Consider the following 23,289-nt stretch of genomic DNA (forward strand, 5'->3'; position numbering starts at 1 on the left):
AGATTGATGCATTAGCTTGTTCTTACCATACCTTTTTGTGTACATGAGCAGCCACTCACCCAGATTTCCTCTATAGTTCCCATCATTTTAAAATAAGTGAATACATGAGATTCAACTTAAAGAAAAATCATTCCTGACACCTCTGCTTCTGATTACATGAAGAAGACAAAACACAGTTGTTGCTTCTTTCCTAGGAAGTGCAAATTGATGTCCATAGGCCAGGAAGAGATTTTTCAGCTCCAGCAGAATATACTCTTGCTTTTGCTGGTGACTTTTTAAACTGCTGGTTTTGAGTTTTAACTGGAATCTATTAGTTTGCAAGGGCCAGTTTAAAGATCTACCATGTACCAGCAATTCCCCATCTTTTCTACCTTACAGTGCTTAAAATTAAAAATGAAAACAAAACCAGAAAAACAACTTCGCAAGTGGTGGCTTTTTCAAGTGCTTACACATGATTTGTTAAGTATTTGGTAATGGACACTGGGAGGTGAACTTCTATGAAAAGAACATATTTATGCTTTCGTCTTTAAAAGTTTCTATTTCTCTCTTTAGCTTATGTACATTCACACATACACACACATGTACGTTAGCACAGAGTTGTCAAGCTGTAGTTTGTCAAATGGTAAACCTATAATTTAGCTTCTCTATTACTCATCTCATAAATTCAACGTCTAATAGTTTTGTTGCTATTTATCAATGGCCTGCTTGTTGTCATGGAACACTGATTCAGCTGTCAAGGTTATTTGGTAATCTGAGGCTCATAAAACAGGAGAAGCTCTTTTTGTTATGAGCCCAAAGCCAATACATGGTTTTTATCCCAATTTAACTATACTTAAATTTTATGAATAATAAATCATTTTAGTACTATCTATAACGAGCAGATTTATTATTATTATTATTTTAGTCAATGACTCAGTTACCAAAGCCAGTCTTGTGTCAATTATCTTAGTGTGAGCCAAGAGGTTAAAATCTAAGACATGTAAGACCTGGTTGCATGTGTTGAAAAAAAACCCCACGATAAATCTTTCATATGTATTTCATACCTAAATACTTTTGGGGGGGAATTTACTGAATCCTTCTTTTTCCTTTATTTCTACTCAGAATACGTCTTGCAGACACTGGTAGTATACAGGCAGATCAATGCATTGGCTCCCCACCACATCACATCAGAAGAAAGAGAGAGGTTTTAAGAAGTCCTAACCAAGCACAGCTTTTCCTACTGCTAAAATTTGTCATGCTCGTCTCTTTTTTGTAATTGGTTCACCTAAGCGATGTGTTTGTCAAGCCTGTAACCTGACTTTTAACCACTTAGTAGCCAGCAAGGATTTTTTGTTGTTAATCCGCTGGCAAGACTTCCAGATCTCTGGGGATTTTTTTCTTATTCACAGTAGCCTGCAGATGGGTAAAGCATGATAACAGAGTGAAGAATTGCCATAGTGTGTAAAACTAGGGGTATGTTAGGCCTGACAACTGGTGTTTACTAATGCTTGTAATGGATGCCATGTAAAATAATAAGAACAGAACACACTGCATGTCATGTACACTTCTTAGCTTCAAGAGAGAAAAAAAATGTCTTTGACTATCAAGGCACTTACATTTATTGTCTAATGGTATTTAAGGACCCCACTCCTCATATGAGTTTATGCAAGAATAATTAGTGGAGCATTTCAGTTGTGGAGAAAATAATTTTAAATTCTTAACCTGAATTGCCTTTTGACTGTTAGCTTAACTGTACTACAAAATTAAGCATTAGACTATTGAATTACAATTAAAGGAGACATCATCTTCTGATCAAAAAAAACTTCACACCTGTAGTTACAAAGAGAAGGCTAGCCTAACTACTCCTTAATCATCTTGTGATTGAAGATGTTGGCAGATACTTTAGGCCTTGATGAGGTTTTGTTCACAAACTTGCAGATGCCTTAGGACACTAGGGAGTCAAATACTACATTTTCCTTACAGGAGGGAAAAATTGGTATTTGAAAATTCAGGGACATTTGCCACTCACAGGTGAGCCAGTAGCTTACAAATGTCTGTCACGGGCTTTCTTCTAAGAATTTTAAGACTCTACTGAATCAGCGGTGCCTAAAAGGAACAGAAATTCTGAATGTCTTCCCATCTTAGCCCTTTTCTATGTCAACCTGTTCTCTAAGAAACAGATGAGCTGGATTCTGTCTAACCCTCTAGTACAATGGCTTCCAAAGGTTGAGGCTATAGCTGAAAGTATCTGATCCCCCAAAATCACACAAAAATCCTGAGCTCCTCATAAGCTGATGATGAACAGGAGAAATTACTAGCACTGGATACAGAAAGGGGATGATCTGCTCCCAGGATGGATCTCATGTCAGTTGAAAGGACATTGATATTGTTACTTACATCAGCCATGAATGCTGGAGGTTCATGAAAGGAACGGGAATGTCAGAGTTTAAAGAAAGAGACCTTTGATAGTCTGGTCGCTGCAATTGAAAACTCAAATGGGCGCTGTTAATTACAGCAACTTCAGATGGACAAGAGTGTCTGGGAAGGAAGGTGGAGAGTGACTATGACTCAATTGTTTGTCTTCAGGTTAAGACAGTCAGATTTGTGTTCCGTTTCCTTAACTAACTCTCGACGTTTGTAAAGAGTGCGTGTAAATTTTATAGCTCAGTGGAAGCGAGAGTGGTAGTGTTGCTCTAAAAGTGAGAACAGACAGAATGGAACGATGGTATTAACACAATGTCTGATCATAGCCAGAAGTTGGAGTCCTCACAGAAAGACTGAAAATCCATAGCATCAGTCAGGTCTGCAAGAACTATTCAGCATCCAAGGACTAGAGTGGTGTTTCCAATGCCATGAAATCGAAATCACTCAGTGAATATGAAAGAATTCACATGTTCTAACTATATACGAAGACAAATCCTAGATTCAGAAAACTAGATAACAGCTACTTTTAAGGATGGATTAGTCATAGATTTCATACATAGAGAGAGAATAATGTTTTCTAAAAGAAAGAAAGTATGTTGTATTGCTCCAGACCATGGATACTGGAGTATAAAATCTACAAAGTTTATGCCCTTGGAAAAATGACAACTAAACAGTAACTCTGTTTAGTGTATTCCATTCTAAAATCTAAAAATATAAGTGCTAGATACAAAACTACACAAAGTGTCTCAAAGGACATAAAGAAAATGACTTGTGTATTAAATAAGGACTTCTTGATCAATCCCCCCTTTTCTTTTTAAGGAAGATACTTGATGAGATGTTTTTCATCAGTGAGAACGGCAGTTCAAGAGAAGGCTCTAATGAATTCATCCCATCTCTATACCCTTCTACTCTCATTTTTAGAAAGATCTGTAAGTTTTACAATACCTTCTATTGTGTCTTCTGTATGGACTACGTACATTCTCAGGATTTCTACAACCCTATGTTCTGATGCTTCATCCTGCTATGCACTTCTCATTTCCAAACATTGTTCTACTCAGTGGGATATGAAAGTATGATTACAGATGTTTTGTAAGTCCATGAATTTCCCTCTGAATAGTGGAACATGCTTCGGCATGGGTTAAATGAAATGACTATTCTACCTATCCAAAAATGTAAAAGTGAGAAAGATTTGTGAATTGTCAGGTCTGCGAAAATTGCACATGTGCAGAAAGAACTGCTTGCTTACAAGTTATAGGTGGCAACACAATGACTAGCTGAAGAACTTGAAGGAATAGGACTGTGCAACTGACGAAATTGTAATCAAGGGTTGAGCTACAGTTCATTGACAGTCTATAACTGAGTTAAACCACAAAAAAAAAAGTTTTCTTTCTAATTCTTTTAAATAATTATTATAATTATTAAAGTGTATTCAAACATTATGTCTACGAAAACTTACAGCTTTATGTGAAAATATTTTAAAACACCATTTGTTAACAGAACTCTGATGTGAGCTTTTACAGATGAAATTTTGGAGGCTAGTCCTGGAAAGAACTGCTGAGTTCTCATCACTGACAAGATGCTAAACAGGTATTTGCCCTGATTGTTAATCTGGAGTCAGAGTTATTGATATTAATGTTTTCTTGTATTTTATAAAGTAAACCAAGCCACAGGTAACTTTCAGATAATCTATAACATTCAGACTCCAATACTGAGTGTGTTGTATTTCACTGATTCAGCCTAGGTGATGAAAAATAATCTGGAAAATAGCTCCAGCTGGGAATTCCTGAAAAAGCATTTGGGAGACAATTCATCAAGTAAAAGTCATTTCCTTCCATCAACATTTTCAAGCATTAAAATGGTAAGAATTTCAACCAATAATATGTGTTGAAAAAAATTGCTCATCATTTAGACCCAGTGAATTGGTTGTAACAGAAGCTCAGAGCTAGCACGACTTGCTCCACTGATAATTAAAGAAAATATGTCTGTTTCTCATTTTTTAACATCACATACAACACAAAAAAATTCATTTCACCCCTTTCTAACAAACCCATACACTTGGCTTACAAGTGGTACCTGTGAAAGGGACAGAGGCTTTTCCTGTGCACTGCAGCAATCGTTCCAGGGTTAAAGGGCCTTCTACAAATAAAAAAGTTTACCGCCATATGTGGCCAATGCTCTTTTTCTAAAATGCCAGAGTTGTAAGAAGTTCAGTCCAGGGCTGAACCAAGATGAAAGGAATGCACATGGGGTATAGATGGGAAGAAAGATAAAAGGGAAATTCATATTTATGAACACTAATATAGAGCAAAATAAGCTCAGTAACTTGGGGGTATTAAAGTGTCTGTCTATATACACAAAGAAGAGGTTTAGCTAGGAAAAAAGGAACAGAACTGGACAGGTAATAATGTGGAGAAAATATGGTATCATAACTGAAAGCTGGATGGAGCATGGTATTAAAAGATGTATTTTATTTTAAAAAGACATATAAGAAAAGCAAAGGAGCTGCCATAGCCTTGTTGGTGAAAAAAGATTTATTAGCCCCCATAAGAAGAGGCTGGGGAGAAATGGGAAATGGTGTTGAGTCGTTATGTACTGAGCTTGGAGATGTTTCAGACAGTAAACTAAATGTTATAGGCCACCTGACCAAAAAGAACAACTGGACTGTGAAATGACTGAGCAAATAAAAAGAAGCATGTAAAAAGAGTGGAGCAATGGTAGTCAGCAATAACACAGGAAAAGGCATGCAGTTATGGTGAAATCTACCCATGCCTCAAGCTCGCTGTGATGCCTGAGGCTAAAGGACAATGATTTCAGGCTGCAATAGGCTCTTGAAATGTTTTGGGGTTTGTTTTTGTGTTTTTTTTTTTATTTTTTTTTTTTTTTTTTTTTTTTTTTTAACTCTGGGTTTGTTTTTGTGGTTTTTTTTTATTTATTTATTTTTATTATTATTTTTTTAAACTCTAGTTTACTATTTTAGCAGGGTTCTCCCCACAGTAAAGGCAACTCAGAGAAGGACAGCACAGATTTAAATTGTCTTCTCTGGTTTTCTTGTTTTCAGTTTACAAGCTTGTAGGATCCTAGGGATATTCAGATCATATAAAAAATAATACATATAAACCCTCTAATTGAAATACTGTGTTAGTGAACTGGATGATTTCTTCACAGTGTCATTCTATAGCTCCTCAATCAAGAACTGTATCTGGCTAGAGTTGTATATTTGGACCCTTTTCTAAGAGGTAAGTTATTTTTAGTAAAAGCTAGTTTGGAGAAAACTTAATTTTTATTGTGTGGACCTCAAGAAGTTCTTAAACTCAGGAATATGAATGAATGACCAAGATCTGGGCCAAATCCAGCCTCCCTAGCCTCTTTTTCATTTACTCACTCAATCTGTCCAGGTTCAGTAGGTCAATAAATTCCAGTGGGACCCAAGCCAAGAATTTAGCTTAGAATGGATTAAGTTTCTAGGCAAATCTACAGATCATCCACACAACCTTTGCATTCAGAAAGCCTTGCACATGAGCAGTCAGCCTGCTAACGCCTGTAAATGCTTAAATAAAAAGCATACTGATAGCTACAGTCTGGTTAGAGAAGACGTAAAGAAGATAAGCTTTTTTTTTTTTTTTTGACAACAGACAATGGGACTGTAAGCAATTCATTGTCAAGAGTCAGTACCTCCCTTTAATGTAGCAGGAGGTCCCACACCTGCATTCTTTTCCTTTCCTTGCTATCTCCAGGCTGTCCACAGTCTGTTTCGGCTTGGTTTTGCTTGGCTCAATCCACCCCTGACATCAGTCAGAGAGAGCAATTCAGCCGGCCATAATATTTAACTCATGATTGATATATATGACTGGTTGGCATTTCAATCTCTATATGGCTTGTGGTCATCTACAGAGAAAAGATCTGCCATAAGAGAAAACAACCATTTGAGGCTATAATGTTCTATAATGTTCTGATGCATTCTGCCACACAGCAGAAGGCATTAAGGCATATACAACTCTAAACTCCTCTGTAGGGTTGGGAGGATAACGTTTACTGTGTGCTGATGAACACAGAAGTTGTGATGGGAAAGAAAGTGACTCTTGGAATATATTAAATAATGTACAAGTTTCAGTTCAAGGCAATGAACATGCTAAGATGCAACAAGCTCTCAGGTAGAAAAAAACTTCAAATACCTATCTGCCAGTGTAGCAGCCACAATTAAAGTGATGTGGATTTGACGTACGTTATAAAACTATTACTGAAAAGCATACATTGAAATTAATTAACCACTGGGGTTTTTTTTTTATATATTAAAGGGAAGTTTAAAGTAGAAAAATTGTAAAACCACAATCAAATAAAATAACGAAGGGAAAAGAGACACTGAAACTGCAGGTACTGGCTACAAATGAACACAGTAGATGCTGAAAGAGGCCTATAATATGCTAGAAACTTATCTAATGCATTTGTTATAGAAGAAAGCTATAAAAGTCACCTATAAAGCAAATGCACATAAAGGATCAACTAAAGCAAACTAAAATGGAAATCTGAACATGAAACACAACTTTTAAATGTTCTAAATAAATCCAGGAGGAAAAGGGAGAGGTTACAGTGCGTAGATCAAAAGGTCTTAATATCTACAGAAATTAGGCAAATGATTCATTGTAATTATCAACTCAAACCACAGGTATCTCAAAAGATTATGAGCTACAGTTGCTATTTCAGCCATCTTAGTGGTTATTGAGAGCACTTCACTAAATAGTTAAGTCAAATAACTGTCAGCCTCAGGGTTACCTGCAAAATGTTAAAGTAATTATTAGTGGTCACCCAGAACTATGTGGTATTGTTTCTCTTCGCAGAAACAATGACAATGTTTTTTAAGAGTGGAGGTTATTACTTTTTATAATCTCATTGAAAGAATTTCATTTTCATGAAAAAAAAATATTTTCTTTGATGTTCTATATACACCAGTTCCAAATATTTTATGCAGGCCCTAACCAACTCAGATGAATGTTTGAAAGAGAAAACTTGAGGTGGAAAATGTTTGAATTTTGAATTTCTTTCTGTGTTTCTTTCTTTCTTTTTTTACTAGTTTCACAGTACTGAAAGATCAACCTCTTTCTGAAGTATGACAGCATATGGGACTCCAAAAAAGGCAAAAGGCCTGAGGTCTATCAACTCATCAGAGCTCTAGGAAAGGGAGAGAAGAAGAGGAGAGGAGAGAGAGACGTAGAATGAAAGGAGAGGAGGAATAACAGCACTGAGATTTCACAATTTGATGGCTAATTAGAGGGGGACTGGAAGATAAAGGAGGAAACAAGGGAGGTACTTAGACACAACAGACCTATAAATTTGATTGCCATTACAATTTACGTTAATGCTTGTTTTATTACTTATGATGAGAATAGTTGACATACAGGATATAATAATAAGGATAGGTGAATTCAAGCGCTATTATTTTATCAGTTCTGTGACCAGCATATACTTACCTTTGCCTCACAGTAAACTGCACCATGTACTGACTGTTCAGTGTTTGTTTATGCTTGACTATTCATTGTTTTCTATCAAGCATCAATAACAAAACCATTTTTCCTTAGCATAAAACATAGATTTCCACAGAGTTCTTGAGGAGAGTACTGACTAGCAAGCCAGCCTAAATTCCTTAAGAACCTAACAGCGTTGTCAGAAAAGAATAAGAAATGAAGAAGATTTATTGGGAATTTAAGAAAGTACGATCGATGACAACATGAGAGGCTTGGTTATACCAGAAATCCCAGAGTAAGAGGCAGAGGTTAATATTTTCAAAGCCCCATAACCACTTCAATTTCTACAACGGCTAGGGCAGGGTGGAAGTCCCTTTTCCAAGCTAGAGAGCAAGCAGTAGATACTCTTAACTCATCATTCTGTTACCAGATCTTAGGAACAGGTACTCTTAAGATTAAAGCCCATTGTTTAATTGAAGATCAGTTATCAATAGAAACAGAGTGATACAGATCTTTGTCTCAGGAGAAATGCCTCATCTGGATGTATCACAGAGAAATATTTAAATGACAAGGTGGCACAACTCTGTCCCAGCCAGTTACCATCACAGGGAACACTGGGGAGAAGCACTGGGAATCTATGCTGTCAACACCCAATCTTCAATCGCAAAAAAAGACTTTTTGCCAAGCTCAGTCATGTCTGTACAAAACCAGGATAAATGTCCTGGCAGTAGATATAACTATTGACCACCTTCATTTAGCATTTACTACTAAGTCTGTTTGGGTTCAGGGACACACTTTGTTTCAGCAAAACATGTTAAAGACTGTGAGGGTCCCACACTCTCTGGCAGTGGGAGACAGATGAGCCACCAGGAAATGCAAGAGTTCACCTCAGTTCTACTCCAAATGTGCTTATTCAGGATTATGATAAATGTGCTTTTTCCCAGTGGTTTCAAGAAAATCACAGTCTATGACCAACTCCTGTGGAAACAGAAGCGAAGCCCAAAGGACAAACCTCACAATTTTTCCAGATGCAGGATAGGAACAAACAGCTTTCTCAGTCTTAGTCTCACTTTTAAGGATAAGAGTACTGTGAAGGCGACAGTTGCACATATCAATCATAATCTCAATTCTTACTGAGGAACATCTTTGAGCCTTTTTGTGTGATTTTGTTTAATAGAATCATTGAGGTTGGAAAAGCCCTTTAAGATCAAGTCCCACTGTTACCCTAGCACTGCCAAGGCCTCCACAAACCATGTCCCTAAGCACTACATCCACATGTCTTTTAAATACCTCCAGGGATTTTGACTCCACCACCTCCCTGGGCAGCTTGTCCCAGTGCTTGACAACCCTTTCAGTGAAGAAATTTTTCTTAATATCCAGTCTAAATCTCCCCTGGTGCAACTTGAGGCCGTTTCCTTTCATCCTATCACTCATTATTTGAGAGAAGAGACCGACCCCCACCTCGCTACAACCTCTTTTCAGGTAGTGTAGAGAGCGATCAGGTCTCCCCTCAGCCTCCTCTTCTCCAGGCTAAACCCCCCCAGCTCCCTCAGCCGCTCCCCATCAGACTTGTGCTCCAGGCCCTTCACCACCTTCGTTGCCCTTCTCTGGACTCGCTCCAGCACCTCAAGGTCTGTCTTGTCGTGAGGGGCCCAGAACTGAACACAGCACTCGAGGTGCGGCCTCACCAGTGCCCAGTACAGGGGGATGATCACTGCCCTGGTCCTGCTGGCCACACTGTTACTGATACAAGCCAGGATGCCATTGGCCTTCTTGGCCACCTGGGCACAGTGCTGGCTTATGTTCAACCAGATGTCGACCAACACCCCCAGGTCTTTTTCCGTCGGGCAGTTTTCCAGCCACTCTTCCCCAAGCCTGTAGCATTGCATGGGGTTGTTGTGACCCAAGGGCAGGACCCAGCACTGAGCCTTGTTGAACCTCATACAGCTACAGTTGGTCTCGACCCATCAATCCAGCCTGTCCAGATCCCTCTGTAGAGCTTTCCTACCCTCAAGCAGACCAACACTCCCACCCAACTTGGTGTTGTCTGCTTCTTCCATCATCTAAGTACTGCTTTCACCTCTTTCTCTGGTCATCTGTCAGACTACTGCTTTTGTTTTGTACAAATACTTCTTAAAAACCTGCTTATTTTATGAAGCTCAGAAAAAGAGTTACCAATGAATCATTCCTTTCTAAACACAGCTAGACACGCACAGCCCTTTCCTTCATGCCATGAACTTTTCCTGAGTGGCCGAATCATCTTCTATCTACCAAACTGTCTACCTTCATTCATTACCGTCTGAAACTAGAGTGCAGATATAATTGGATACATCTACCAGTACTTTTCATTCATTACTGTCTGAAACTAGAGTTCAGATATAATTGGATACATCTACCAGTACTTAGAGGAAACCAGCAAAACATTCAGCATTGTAGAATAAGTAATAACTACTTCAGTTTGCAAAATGCTGTTTAGTATGCTGTCAATACTGTTACTTATATTGACATACCTCAAACATTTTGGATAAAGTTAAGGAATACATTTTAGTACATAAACCTTCTGAAATACTTCAGTACCATTGATTACAGGGTTGTTTTGCTGGTTTCTCATCCTCCTAATCAAGAGGCAGCAGCAAAGGGTGAAGTGTCCTGTTATTCCTTCTATCAGAGAGACATCCAGTCAGCTCTTCTCTATTAATTCTCTGCTAAATCATTCAAGATAATCCTATCTCTATACATTCACACTGAACAGTTCAACTTATCTGAATATCTAAAATGTCTCACATCATCTGCAACAAGTGATCCAGGTGAAAAGAAACTTTTCTTACATTTGAAGAAATGGTCCTTTTGAAGAAGTGATCTAACACTATAGAGAATAAGGGGAAGTGTAACTATTCCCACCAAAGAGCAAGACTGTTCTCTGTGACTTGAAACACCAGTACCTTGTGGAGTCTTCATTAACCATTAGTGTCAGAAGCCAGAAGGACTTGGTTTCACTCGTGTCTACCCCAGAAAAGGCACCCTTTCTATTCAGTTATAGACTTAGCCAAACTGATCTATGCTTTTGTAATCCCATACTTGGATCCATCCAACTTGCTCTTCCTTGGTCTGACCCAGATGCCACTCCATAACCTACAGATGGTTCATCATACTGTATCCCATCTGTTAAACAGAACACAGTAATGAGAATACATCACACCAATATTCCTCACTTCCCTTTGGTTTTCATTCTAATCCCAAACACAGCTGAAGGTCCTGGTCCTTTCAGTGGTCCATGACTAACTCACCTAAGAGAAGGTCTATTCTTTTTACTTCTTGCAGAAGATAGATACAACAGAGTTATTATGCCCCAAAGATCTCAGATTCAAACTTCAATGTATGGGACAGAGAGCTCCTGGCTTCAGCACTCATTTCTACCACATATTGTGTTTTGCTATGTCTAGGTTGTGATAAAAGATTCATCTCTTCCTGTGGGTAGTTTAGCTATCAATGAAATCACCACAGCACTGCATTCCTGAATGAAAAATTAAACCATGCTGTTCATCAGGAAATAATTAGGACTGGAAGGAGGAACAGTTCTGTTTTGAAGGACTTAACTAAGTTTAGCATAATATGCTTCAACACTATAGCATATACAGTAAAAAAATAAAGTCTTATAAATCTGAACTAATAACACAGAAGTATTAATAATATTCATATATAAAGAAAATTATTTATATGATATTGAAATTTAGGATTCCTTAAGGCACATAATTACATGAAATCAGTGCAAATTTGACACTTAAACAGGAGTTGTATATAGTCAGTACTATACTGACTGGAAGTATAGTAGCTGGAAGAAAAGTAGCTGGAAGAAAAGTACTGTCCTCTGAAAACTCATTGCAGTGCAAGAGAGTTTTTTGTTATTTTGCTAAACAGAAAACAATTAAAACCCAACTTGTCCCTTAAGGTGATATTTTTCTGAAAATACACTTTTTAAGTAGAAAGGTAGTCCTATTTCTCAGGAAAAGAAGAATGATAGCAAAACCATTAGCCAGATTTCTGGGTGAAATCTTGGTTTTCTTGCAATCAATAGATTTTTTGACATTGAATTCCATTAAGCAAGAATGCAACCCCTGAAATTTAAAAGAGAGAAATTTTCATGCATTATTGAATCTAATTGGTGATTACAACCCTTTGTTTTGCTTTTCATTTATTTCATTCTCTACTTTTGTGAAACACAACTTGCAGAATAAGAAAAGGCTAACAAATACTCTAGAACCAATCAATGTTTTGAAACTAATAATAATACAATATGAGCATGTAAGCTTATGTAGTGCCTTTCATGTAGAAGTATCCCAAGGCACTTTGTAACAGAAACTCAATAAGGAGTGCAAAAGTGCTTTGTCAGATAGGATAAGCCAGGGGAAAAGGCAAAATTAATTAAGCGTGGATTTAAATTTCTCAGCCAACACAGTATTTAGAACCTTGGTCAGAAAAGAAAGTGGTTCCAATATCTGTATCCAGGGAACACAACAGACTATTTCAGTCTTTAATTCTTGAGGAACGTTCAATAGTTTTTCTACGATAATATGGGTGTGAGTAATAGGAATGCAGTTCATAGGCTACATTTCCAAAAGGCAGCCCCTGCCTCTCTTCCTCTAGTTTTTCATAAACAAATAGATTCATAAAAGCTGATCACCTGACTTGTACGCCACTAAAGTCACTTGACTTGGAGACACCCAATATGGAATTTGGTACTGTAGAAATTACAAATACCAAGTTAAGGACTGGGCAATGGCTTTATTGGCTGTTTAGCTCACTGTTTTAAACTAATGTATGTTTGCTTATGGAAGTAGTCCACACCTCTGACAGAAACAGTAATTGGTTACACAGTAATTCCTAAGATAGCATGTATTTCACAGGGAAAAGCAAAATTGCTTGGGAAAAGCTATAGTAATGGATAATGCATAAATTACAGCTTCCCTGATGTTGCAGAAACTTGCACATCCTCTATTTTTCAAACATTTTTCTCTTAGGAACACATGGACCATCTTCATTTTTGGATGACTGCCTCTTTGGATTAATGCATCCTTCTGGTGCATAAATTAGGGATGCACAGAAGAAAAAGGAGAAGCACTAAATCTCAGGAAACTGAAGCCGTACAGAAAAATGAGATTCACAGTAGAGCTGAATGAGTGACTCACCATGAATAATTTATCCAAAAAGTTAGCCTCCACTTCTGTTCATGGAATATCTATAAGAAGCTTATAATTTCCTCAGTTTTATTATAAAAGAAAACCTTAAAATATTGTATGTCTTCATTGCAAATAACTTCCTGTAAATATTTCAGGTCCTATCTTAAGAGTGGCATTTTGATTGATCAAAGAAATCACATGATGAGGTTTCTGTTGCCTAGACGGATGAACCCACAAGCACATTGTTCAGATACCTGCTGTGGTAAGGACGCAGCTCAGTAGCATGTGATGAAAAGTGAGTGTAGGCAAAATAAGTTAATTTAAGAAAAACTCTTAAGAGTTTTTGCAAAAATGTTTTCAATATTTATATTGCAGCTGTAGCCCATTGTAATTTTGATTAATAACTCTAGGAATTTGCAGCTACCTGTAAATATTTTCCTTGGGGGACATGAGGAGTGAACTTGTCCCAGAGAAAACTTGGATTTGATGGTACATGTTCGTTTTAGAAGATTTGATACTGAATAATATGCCAGTCTTTCCAGAGTTTGTTCTCAGCTCTTGGACCAGTTATTAGGAGTTGGTACACACATTAGTAAAATTAAAGTAGTAATGTTAAAATTTTGCTAGATTATTTGTGATCTGAAATATCCTTGTACAATTTATGGTTTTGAATGGGCTGCCATGCTTTATGCAAATTTGAAAAGCACTCTCTGCTACTTCAATAAAATACGAAACCTCAGCAAGTACTTGAGGAAAAATGAGCCATTAGTGCATTTAGAATTTATAGTAATTTACAGAGACTATCAGTTTTATAAAAGCCATCCAACAAAAACTTATAAATGTTAATATCTCGTAGAATGTTCAGATGTTGTAATACTATAATACCTATTACAGGAAAAAGAAAACTGAAGACTGATCAGAAACTATACTCTTTTTTTGTGTGCCCTGACACAGGCTAAAGATAAAGACAGCATACCAGAATCCTACACAATTTGAATTACTTTTGATTATGCTTCCATAATTATTGCTAACATTTTGCTTCTATTTTTGATATATTTAAAAAGTGAATCTGCATCAAGTACCTTTTGTCAGATCTATGCTAATTCTCTTCATAATACATCATTGGCTGGGTTGTCTATTTTATAGCAATACCATTGGTATGAATTTATCAATATAATCAGAAAATAAAACTGAAAAAATAAACAATGTAAGTTCTTACCTGAGCTCTTGAGCTATAGAGTCCACTTGAACTGTTAATGAAAGCAGGAAAGAATGAATTAGTTTACACTTCCAGACTTGTGCTTTCTGCGACCTTGCACCTGCCTAGCTGTGATGACAGAGGAGTGGCTATCAAAACACAGGTGATTATTTCATGATAACCACAGGACTGTAGCTACTAGTGGCAAATGTTAACTCAGCATATAATTCTCACGGTTGTTTTAGGATGCATAAAACCTGGAGTATGATGTTCAATGGAACAATAAGAAAAATAATAAGAAAAAATAAAAGAGAAGGCACTTGTTTTTTCTGAAAACAGAATGACAAACCTCTGCTTTTTCTGAATCTTAATTCAATTTGGGAATGACAAAAGCTGGTGTTTACAAATACCTACCCACACAAGGATATTCAGCATATTGACAAAGACAACAGGTGGTTCTAACGATTACTTGTGTTGCACAGGCAACTTTTGTTGTTTCCACTTCTGGGAAAATGTTCCTGACACGCTAATTGCTGTAAATGTGTGTGCACGCATATAAACAATATAGAGAAAGAAAATCTGTAAGTTTTAAAATTGTGTTTTTAGCTTTTTGAGTGAAAAGGGTATGAATTCTCTATTAAATACAGTTTAAGTCTTCTAAGCCAGCCAGACTCTTTTAACTCACAGTCCTGACCAACAGAGAGGCATGGTCTAATTCGAAGATGTGAATGACTTCCTCATTCAATAACCTCATTCAAGTCCTCTGTTCTGGTACTTTTGAAATGTACACAAATTTTACACTAATTTCAGAGAACTTTACTGAGGGGTGCATCAAAGATTCAATACGACAATGCTTATGTTTTTTAGAAAGGCTTGTCGGAATTTATCCCCTTGTCTGCAGGCAGTTTATGGCACTCCCACCCCCTTCCTCTGTCTTTTCCGAAGTTAAGTCTAGCACTTTTCACGCTTTTGGTCATTTGAAACTAGAGAACTAAGCCAAATCACACTTTAATTTTTTGTTCTGACCACAACTTGAAGTTGAAGGCACGATATTAACAACCCAGAACTACTAAGTTGTGACAATGAATCAAATTACTTTGTTTTGCACAATCCAGAGTGCATGATTCACTTTAAAATCAGAGTGAAGGGTGGGTGCTTTGCACCTCTGAAAACAGTCACAAACAAAAATGTTCACAGAGCAGACAAAACTTTGACATTTATTTTTAAGTATCTCCATTTTTCACTCAGTATCAAGAGTCACAAAAAGTGTTATGAATTAAAATAAAAAGTTATTTTCCTGGAAGGGCTGTATTGCTAGTCAATCATGTTTTCCAGATGTTGAGATCATTAAGGGCCTGTTTATCTCTCAGTACTGCATTTCCATCTGTTCCTTACAAAAAGAGAGGAATAGCTGGGAAATACAACTATGTCACAACTTTGCAAAATGAAACATGAGCACCAGCACTTAAAAAAAGCACAGCGTTCTCCTCTGCCACATACACCTACACCTTTTTGACTAAAGTAAATTTACCTCTGGACCACATACATAGCTAATTTACAGATAATTAATGGCAATAGACAGAAAAACATTCAGCTGGCTAAGACAAAGTTTTGTACAATATTTTGAAAGCACCCATTCAATAGTGTCTAGTTCTACTCCCTATGGAAAATCTTTCTTTGCATAATAAAAAGCATAACTTTTATTTTCTTTGAGAAACAACTCAAAGAAAATAGCATACAGTAGATTTTTTTCTGCTTTTCTTTAAACCATAGCTAATAACATCGTGCCTCTTAATGCCAGCAGTCTGTGTCCTGCCTTGATTAAAAAAGGAGCCCTAAGGAAGCTCCACACTCTCTTACTGCACATTAGGGACTGTGCACAGGAACCATCACATTTCATGGTGTGGTGGGCACAGGGTCGTGGAACGTGCTTGCTAACTCACCCTTGGTTCCTTTTGAGCGTGTGCGCAGCTTTTTATTTTCCCCATCTGCATCCATCTGTAATATTAACACAAAGTCTTTAATTCATTCCTTTTGCCATTGAGAAAAAAAAAAGTCTCCAATGCTTTTTTTTTTTTCCACATTTCCAAAGGCTAGACAGTAATAGAAAGAAGAATAATCATACCTTATTAATCTTGTCAAAGAGATAAAAAGCCATCTGTGAATATCTAGTAAATACCTAGGAGATACCTTTAATGATACAGATTTGTTTAATAAAGTGATGGTTATGAGTGACTCTGTAAGGTTTAATGACAAGGTCTACAGGTGTTAGCTGAAGGCCTAAGGTTAGAAACAGCAATGCTGTACAAGTGCTGCTTTCAGCATCCACCTCCTGGAAGAAAAGGTCCCAGAAAGCCACAGTGCCTACAGGCACTCTGCATTATCATTGTAACTGAAGCATATCTTAATAGTTGCATTGGAACCTGCATTTCTGACAACTTCATCCTTAAAACATGAAACACTTTTGCTTTAATGTGCATAATTGCACACATACAGCTTTGAAATACTTCACTGCTTAACCAACTACTTCTTACAGAAGTTTTAGTCAAAGAGACAGTTATAGATTTGTACAAGTTTTGGGGAGAATGTAGTGTCCAGGTTTGTATTGCACATTAAGAAAAAAAAACAAGAACCAAAATATCCAACTCCTCAAAAAGTCAGCTGTTGCCCTAAGACTTCTAACTGAAATAAGAGAGACCTTTCAAGATCAGCTGTTCTCATGACACTTTTGGCTACATCTAAACCAGCACTGGAAATATGCACCTTCTGGTCTTGGATCTGGCCCAGACCCATAATTGTAGGGGCAGGTTTTCAATCCATGGATTTTATTACAAACCCTTGAAATTCAAAGGAATTAAGATTTCATGTTCTGGTGTGGAGAGCTGCAGTGACATACAGCAGATTGTGCAACAGCATCATTTTGACCATGTCCAGGGAGGCAAACTCCTCTTCTTTCTAAAAGTAACTCTTAATTTTTTATGTAAGGAAGACTGTCCTATGAGGAATTTTTGTCTTTGTAAAATATCAGGAACTCTGGAATTCTTCAGTCTCTGATAACATCTTACTATCTATCTCTGCTTTGAATCTCAGTTTCCCTGTTTGTAAAAGGTGATGATCAAACATACTGTGGACGAAGCAACTCCCGTGTGCTTCTGCAGATCAATATGCAAGAACAAATGCAGACACCACCATCTGATTTATATAACTCTGTTGGGCAATTGGTAGATGCATTCTGTGGATACCAAAAGTTGCCTATGCCTGGCATCTTTTCCTGCAAAAGGTAGCAAGATAAAAGCCAATGTCAACATTAGATGTCATCTATTATTTCACTCTTCCTTTCTGAGGATCAGCAGAACTGATATGCCCTTCTGAGGGAAGATGCAAGAAGCTCTGTTTGTGCCTTTTTCCATTTATAGAGTTTGAAGATCTGAGCATGCTTTATTTTTAGTTTTATATAACTCAGATAACTGAGATGTTTTGAAGGTCTTATCTGAAAGAACATTGCAGAATATGACAAAAATGACCAGAGAAAGAAAAAGAGTAAACTCAGCCTTTCTAGGGGAGAAAAAGCATTTCTCTAATTTCCTGGGTTTTTTCTGTTTGTTGTTATACATAGTTACACATTATATACAGCTACTGGAATCAAAATACCTATTTGCAGAAAAGAACACAAGCATTTGAAAAGGGTATTCATGTACTTGAAGAAGTCTAATTCTAGAATGCAGGTTAGCCATATTTGAAATGAAAGTAAAAATTGATTGAAATGCACCTCAAAGCCAGACAATGATATCTTTTCTCTGTTTAAATTTACATCTGATGTTGATTATTAGCAGGGAAGGAACATAAGTGGTTTGTGTTTAGGCAGTGGGGCTGATGGCAGTCTTTACTTGTTACTATCCTTAAAACCTGGAGAACGAGTTTTTGCAATGTGACTGCAATGGTAATGGGAAACATGGCTCTGTTCTCTGATGCTGAGTTGTGATTGAAGGCACTGACCTGCCATAGACTTATAATAGGGGAGCAGGTGTGGCAATGATGGACTTTAATTTCCTTTAATAAACCTTTTATGTGCCACACTTTTACTGCCATTCTATGCTCTCCAAGGTCCTGCACATAATAGGTTCATTACTTTTGATTACTATAGTCTATTGAGACAAACAACTCCAGAACACACTATATATTATGTTCAGTTAAACCAATATAGACTATTTATCCACTGTACATTATTTCACCTGCAACTCTACAGACAAAATTAACAACAGCTCCTGTAAGCTAAAACTATTAAAACCACTGGTACTCCTTTGTCATCATTTCATAATAAATACCACACCAATCACAGTGCTGCTCTTTTAATTATGAAACAAAAAGTGTCCACTGCTTCTACTGAACAGCAGTTACTTTGGTCTAAATAGCACGTTGCATTGTGATGAATATTTAAAAACTGCACAATGAGTGAAAACCAACAATGAAATCAGTGCAGGTGATTTTTCTATTGATTTTCCTTCCTTGTAATAATTTGAAACTATGAGAGACGTTTAATTAACTCAAACTTAAAATTTATAGGACTATTTAGCCTGGTGCGTACCACATATTAAAATAATCATTATGTCTGTATTGCATGAAAAACACCTTAACTTACAAAACAGTCCCATACATCAACTTGAAAATTATACAAAAGTAACTGAATAAAACTGCAAAATCTTTTAAGTGTGTCAGCAAAAGTGTGTCTTGCTCAAAATTTAAGTGTAATATCTTTGGGGTTTGATAGTTCTTTCAGAGACTGCCTGATACTGAAAAAAGTGAACAAAGTTTCTCACTTCTGATTTTTATCTACATAGTGATTGTTTTACATGAAATTACAGCCACAGATGGTCAGCAAGAGTATTCAAACTTTTAAATTATTCATGGAACAACAAAAGAATTAAACTCTAAGTGAGAAATTCCGTCCAAAGTTTTTAGAGGTAATGGTCATTAAGGTGTTCATTTGAGAAACATATCTTGTCACTGCTGTGTATTGAAGACTCGATGGATTCTGGAAGGTGCTTTGTGCTCTCAAAGCTGGGGATAGTCAGCCCTCCCTCGCAGTGCATTTGTTGTCTTGAGACAAGAAGCCATAAAGGATAAATAGAATGGTCATGTCTGGACAAAATCCTCACACAATGTCTCACTACTTATTTTTTCATCCATCAGGACCATTGGGATAATATCCAAGCGCTTGCCAGAAAGATTTTCTTGGGGGTTGTAGTGCCATATTTTTTTAAAGTCAAGCTTCACAAAAATAACAAGTGAATAGTGGAATTAATTCCGCTTTATCTTTGTGTCTCATACCTACATTCTTTGATTTGATGGGTTTTAAACCCATCTAAATATTTTCCTTTTGATATTAGTTGAAACTAGCTAATGGACTCAAAAGGAATTAGTGGGGGATAAACAGTCAGAAACACAGCGACAGACCGGTAGCAACTATGCAGTCCCAAATCGTTGGGCAAGCAGGCTAAGAAATAAATGCTTGCCTTAGAATTTCTTCAGTTATACCCTGTTTCTGTGATTTTGAAATTTACTGAGGATGCTGATGTTGAATTATTTTCTGAAAGCATGTTCCAACAAATCTCCCTAAAGTTTACGAATGCTTTCTGTCTGACGTTGTGAATTTCCGTTTGATTCTCCCTCCACCTTTGCTTCAAAATTGGTTGAGATTTCATGGTAAGCCAATAATCAGATCTCAGAAAAATGACTGGAGTCACCGATGATACCACAAATTCTGCTTGGCTGAAACTGGAGTAACTTGCTATGTGACTGCTATAGGGTATTCATATTTCTCCAGATGAATTTACTGGTGGAATAGCAGCAATCGTACTTTCTGAGCAAACTATTTCAGAGTTCCTGGCTGCAGAAACCAAATTTTCCTTCTGTTTGTACTATCGCACTGCAGTCAGCGGAGTCAAGAGCAGCACCTGGAAATACTTCCCTGAGTGAGAGAATCAGGATTTGGCTCCGAGTTTGGTTTTTTTTTTGTTTTTTTTTTTTTTTTTATTTTTTTAATGTGCCTGCAGTCTATCTGTGCACATGTGCATGTACTGATATTATAATGGGATCCAAGAATATGACTAACAGCTGAAAATAGGGCATGTGCAATAAATGATAATAATAACAATAATAGCAACTATTTCAGTTTACTTGCACATTTTTAATTCTGAATTTCAGAAACTAAATTGATACTACTATCTTGGTAAGACAGTTTTACAGCAAATTACTGTGAAAGAAACTATGACTTGGAGAAGCCAGTGCTGCTGACATAGGTAAAAGTGAAATGCACCTCCTGGAAAGCGCTAACGTAAGAATTACGTGCTTTCTAATTTCTATTGTAACCTTCGTACAAGCATGGCTTTCCTGGAGTGGGTTTCACACTGCTGGAGTGGTAGTTTGTTTCCTTTTGTGTAACTAGCTAGAGAAAAAGAAAGCACTAGTTTATCTAGAGGTAAAGAGTATAAAAGTTGATATTTTGTTGTGATTTTCCAACTAAAAGTTACACCTGATTTTGAAAATTAAATTTGGCAACTTCGCTAGGAGAAACCTTAACTGATTTTGAGAGGTCTGAAAAGAGAATAGCTTTGCTCCACCATTTTCAGTTGGTAAACTAAGTTTGTGTAGAGGCAACAGCTACATCTGTCACTAGCCTAATGAACTTAGCCAGAAAAAGAAACACCACCACCTTGATGAGTTTTAAGGCACATAAGTCCATCCTCAAGTCTCACACGCAAGCCACAAACTGCAAAGGTGAAGTCAGACACTGCTAAGCACTACAAACACGGCTGTGCCCCAGGGTGACACAACGCTGGGTGTGCCTCTCCCTACAATAAGTTACACCCCCAGAGCAAGCTTTTCCATGCTTGTGGTACTCATATCTTAATGTTTCTTTTCAATAACTCATTTAAGAACCTAACATGTAAAAATAGAGTAATGTCATAAAGAAAAAGATTTTTTTTAAATAAATCTGAAAGCAAGAAGGTTTCCTATAGCTTGTCCAGAAGTATGGAGCACGGTTTGGCTGTCTGTGTATATGTGCATGCTGACTGCGTCTTTCTGTCACTCTATGATAACTTTTTTTAGTAAGAAATATTAACGAGATACTGATGGTGAGAAGTACGGTGCAAGAAGGAAATGCAAACTACACATACAGCAACTTCTAGATAAAGCTTATATATTCTGATTACTGGCAGTAAAAAAAAAAATCACAAATCCAAAGACAAAAATTTTAGGGACATTGCTTGTACTGTGGTTAAAATTTCTTGTTTCTTCTTTTTAATAACATGTTGATGGTCAGAAAGGAGAAAAAATGTTTACAAAGTGGGTGTTCTTGAAGACTATCACTAAAAATATGCCTTGTTTAGTGATTTTGATCATTCTTAACCAAGGAGTCATCTCATCTTTATTTTTGAAACTTTTGCTTTACTTTACACAACGCTATTCCTGATTTCTCCAGGAGAAAGTTGAATAACATGGAAATAATTCGTTCAGATGTATTCATTTCTCAGGAATTAAAAATAAGTAAGTGCATATATTGAATGCAAACTTTAAAGCATGTTTATAACACATATATCATTATATGTAACAATTTGGCATTTTATAGTGTGGTTGAATGGTATTAGTATTTTTGAGAAGTAGATTTTTTTATATTGAAGTCACTATTTGAAAATACACAGGAACAAAATAAACCTTAAATCAGAAGCAAGCTTGAATAGCTTTGTAATGAGGATGATTTATTTTGATTCTCACTTCTGATTTCTGAGTTGCCACTGCTGTTGTATACTTCATCCATGCAACTTTGCACAACTGGCAGTGCTGAATATAAACCAAAGCCATATGTTTATGTCCTTTTGCCAAACGACTACAGCAAATAGTTCTATTATTCCCTTAGGTAACCAACGTGTGCCAAGTATTTCTATTAGTCTGCTTTACCAAGGCTTTAGAGGGCAGAGTCACAGCTTTATGAAATTAAGGGGCAACTGCTAGCTTTTTAAATTTACAGAAAAATTATATAGTCTACCACACTGAAATGCAGCTCAACACAAGCTGATGTGTGATCCTGCTTTCTGGAGACTTTTTTTCCTGGATTTTTATATTTGACATAGTACAATGTCTTGTCACTATTTCCTGGGCTACTATGGACTAAATAGATTTTTTTAGAAGAAAGAAAGTGTCAATATTAAAAAAGAAAAAAATGCCTTGACATCTTGAGATCTTTTACAAATATACCAAAGTTTTTATCCCACTCAACTGATATATAGTTAAAAAAAACCTCAATAAGCATTATTAAAAAAAATCATAAATATGCCATACCTCACAGATTAAATTTAAGCAATGTGTGATGAAATACATTCTCACTCCTGGAGTCATATACATTCAAAGATATATGTGTTCCTGTCAGTACCTAATGCTAACAGAATGTAGTTCTGAAACTTAAAAACTAGAATTTCTAGGTATTTACAAAGATTTATATCTTTTTCAATTGTTCAATATTGTTATACCTGACTGTTGAAGACTGCTGTTCTTAAAATAGCAGATGCTATGCGAGAAAAATAGTCCCAGTGCATGAGACACTACACATGAAGCCACATAGTATTCTAGTACTAATATAGAGATACATTTTGACTCAATTTCATTTTTATAAATAAATTACCCCACCTTTGCGTGTTTCCAGGTGAAAATATGTGCAGATTCCAAAGGACCAAAGTCGTCACTCAGCCCAAGATGCCTTGCTTGATTTAACAGATAATCCTGAAATTCATTCTCTGGAAAACAAACAAACAAACAAACAAACAAAAAACAACAAAAGAAAACCAAAAACCAGCTATACTAAATAAAATGTAGATAAAACAGGACACTTTTTAAATCAAATGGGCAAATAATCCAGGTGCATTGTTTTCTTGTGCGGTTTTTCAAAGTTGTGGTATAGAGGCATCGATGATGCTCCTAAAACGCAGAAAGAATAGCAATTTTTCTTTTGTTATGGCACTTTCTTTGTGCTGTTAATGACCTTTCTGATAGCTTA

The 23,289-nt window shown here is 36.6% G+C and overlaps 1 protein-coding gene across 1 annotated transcript in view; it reads right to left on the reverse strand.

Annotated features, from left to right (window-relative positions):
• ST18 (suppression of tumorigenicity 18, zinc finger) overlaps positions 1–23,029 on the reverse strand; it is a gene marked incomplete at its 5' end in the record, with an annotated part of 74,720 nt that extends 51,691 nt beyond the window's left edge. Inside the window, 3 exons of the mRNA XM_009695640.1 lie at positions 14,259–14,289; positions 16,181–16,235; positions 22,923–23,029. Of these exons, the coding sequence (XP_009693942.1) occupies positions 14,259–14,289; positions 16,181–16,235; positions 22,923–23,029 (193 nt within the window). The remainder of the gene's footprint in view (positions 1–14,258; positions 14,290–16,180; positions 16,236–22,922) is intronic.
• Between the last annotated feature and the right edge of the window lie 260 nt (positions 23,030–23,289).

The sequence above is a fragment of the Cariama cristata genome, unplaced genomic scaffold (assembly GCF_000690535.1).
Source record: "Cariama cristata isolate BGI_N322 unplaced genomic scaffold, ASM69053v1 scaffold9632, whole genome shotgun sequence".
NCBI classification, from domain to species: domain Eukaryota; kingdom Metazoa; phylum Chordata; class Aves; order Cariamiformes; family Cariamidae; genus Cariama; species Cariama cristata.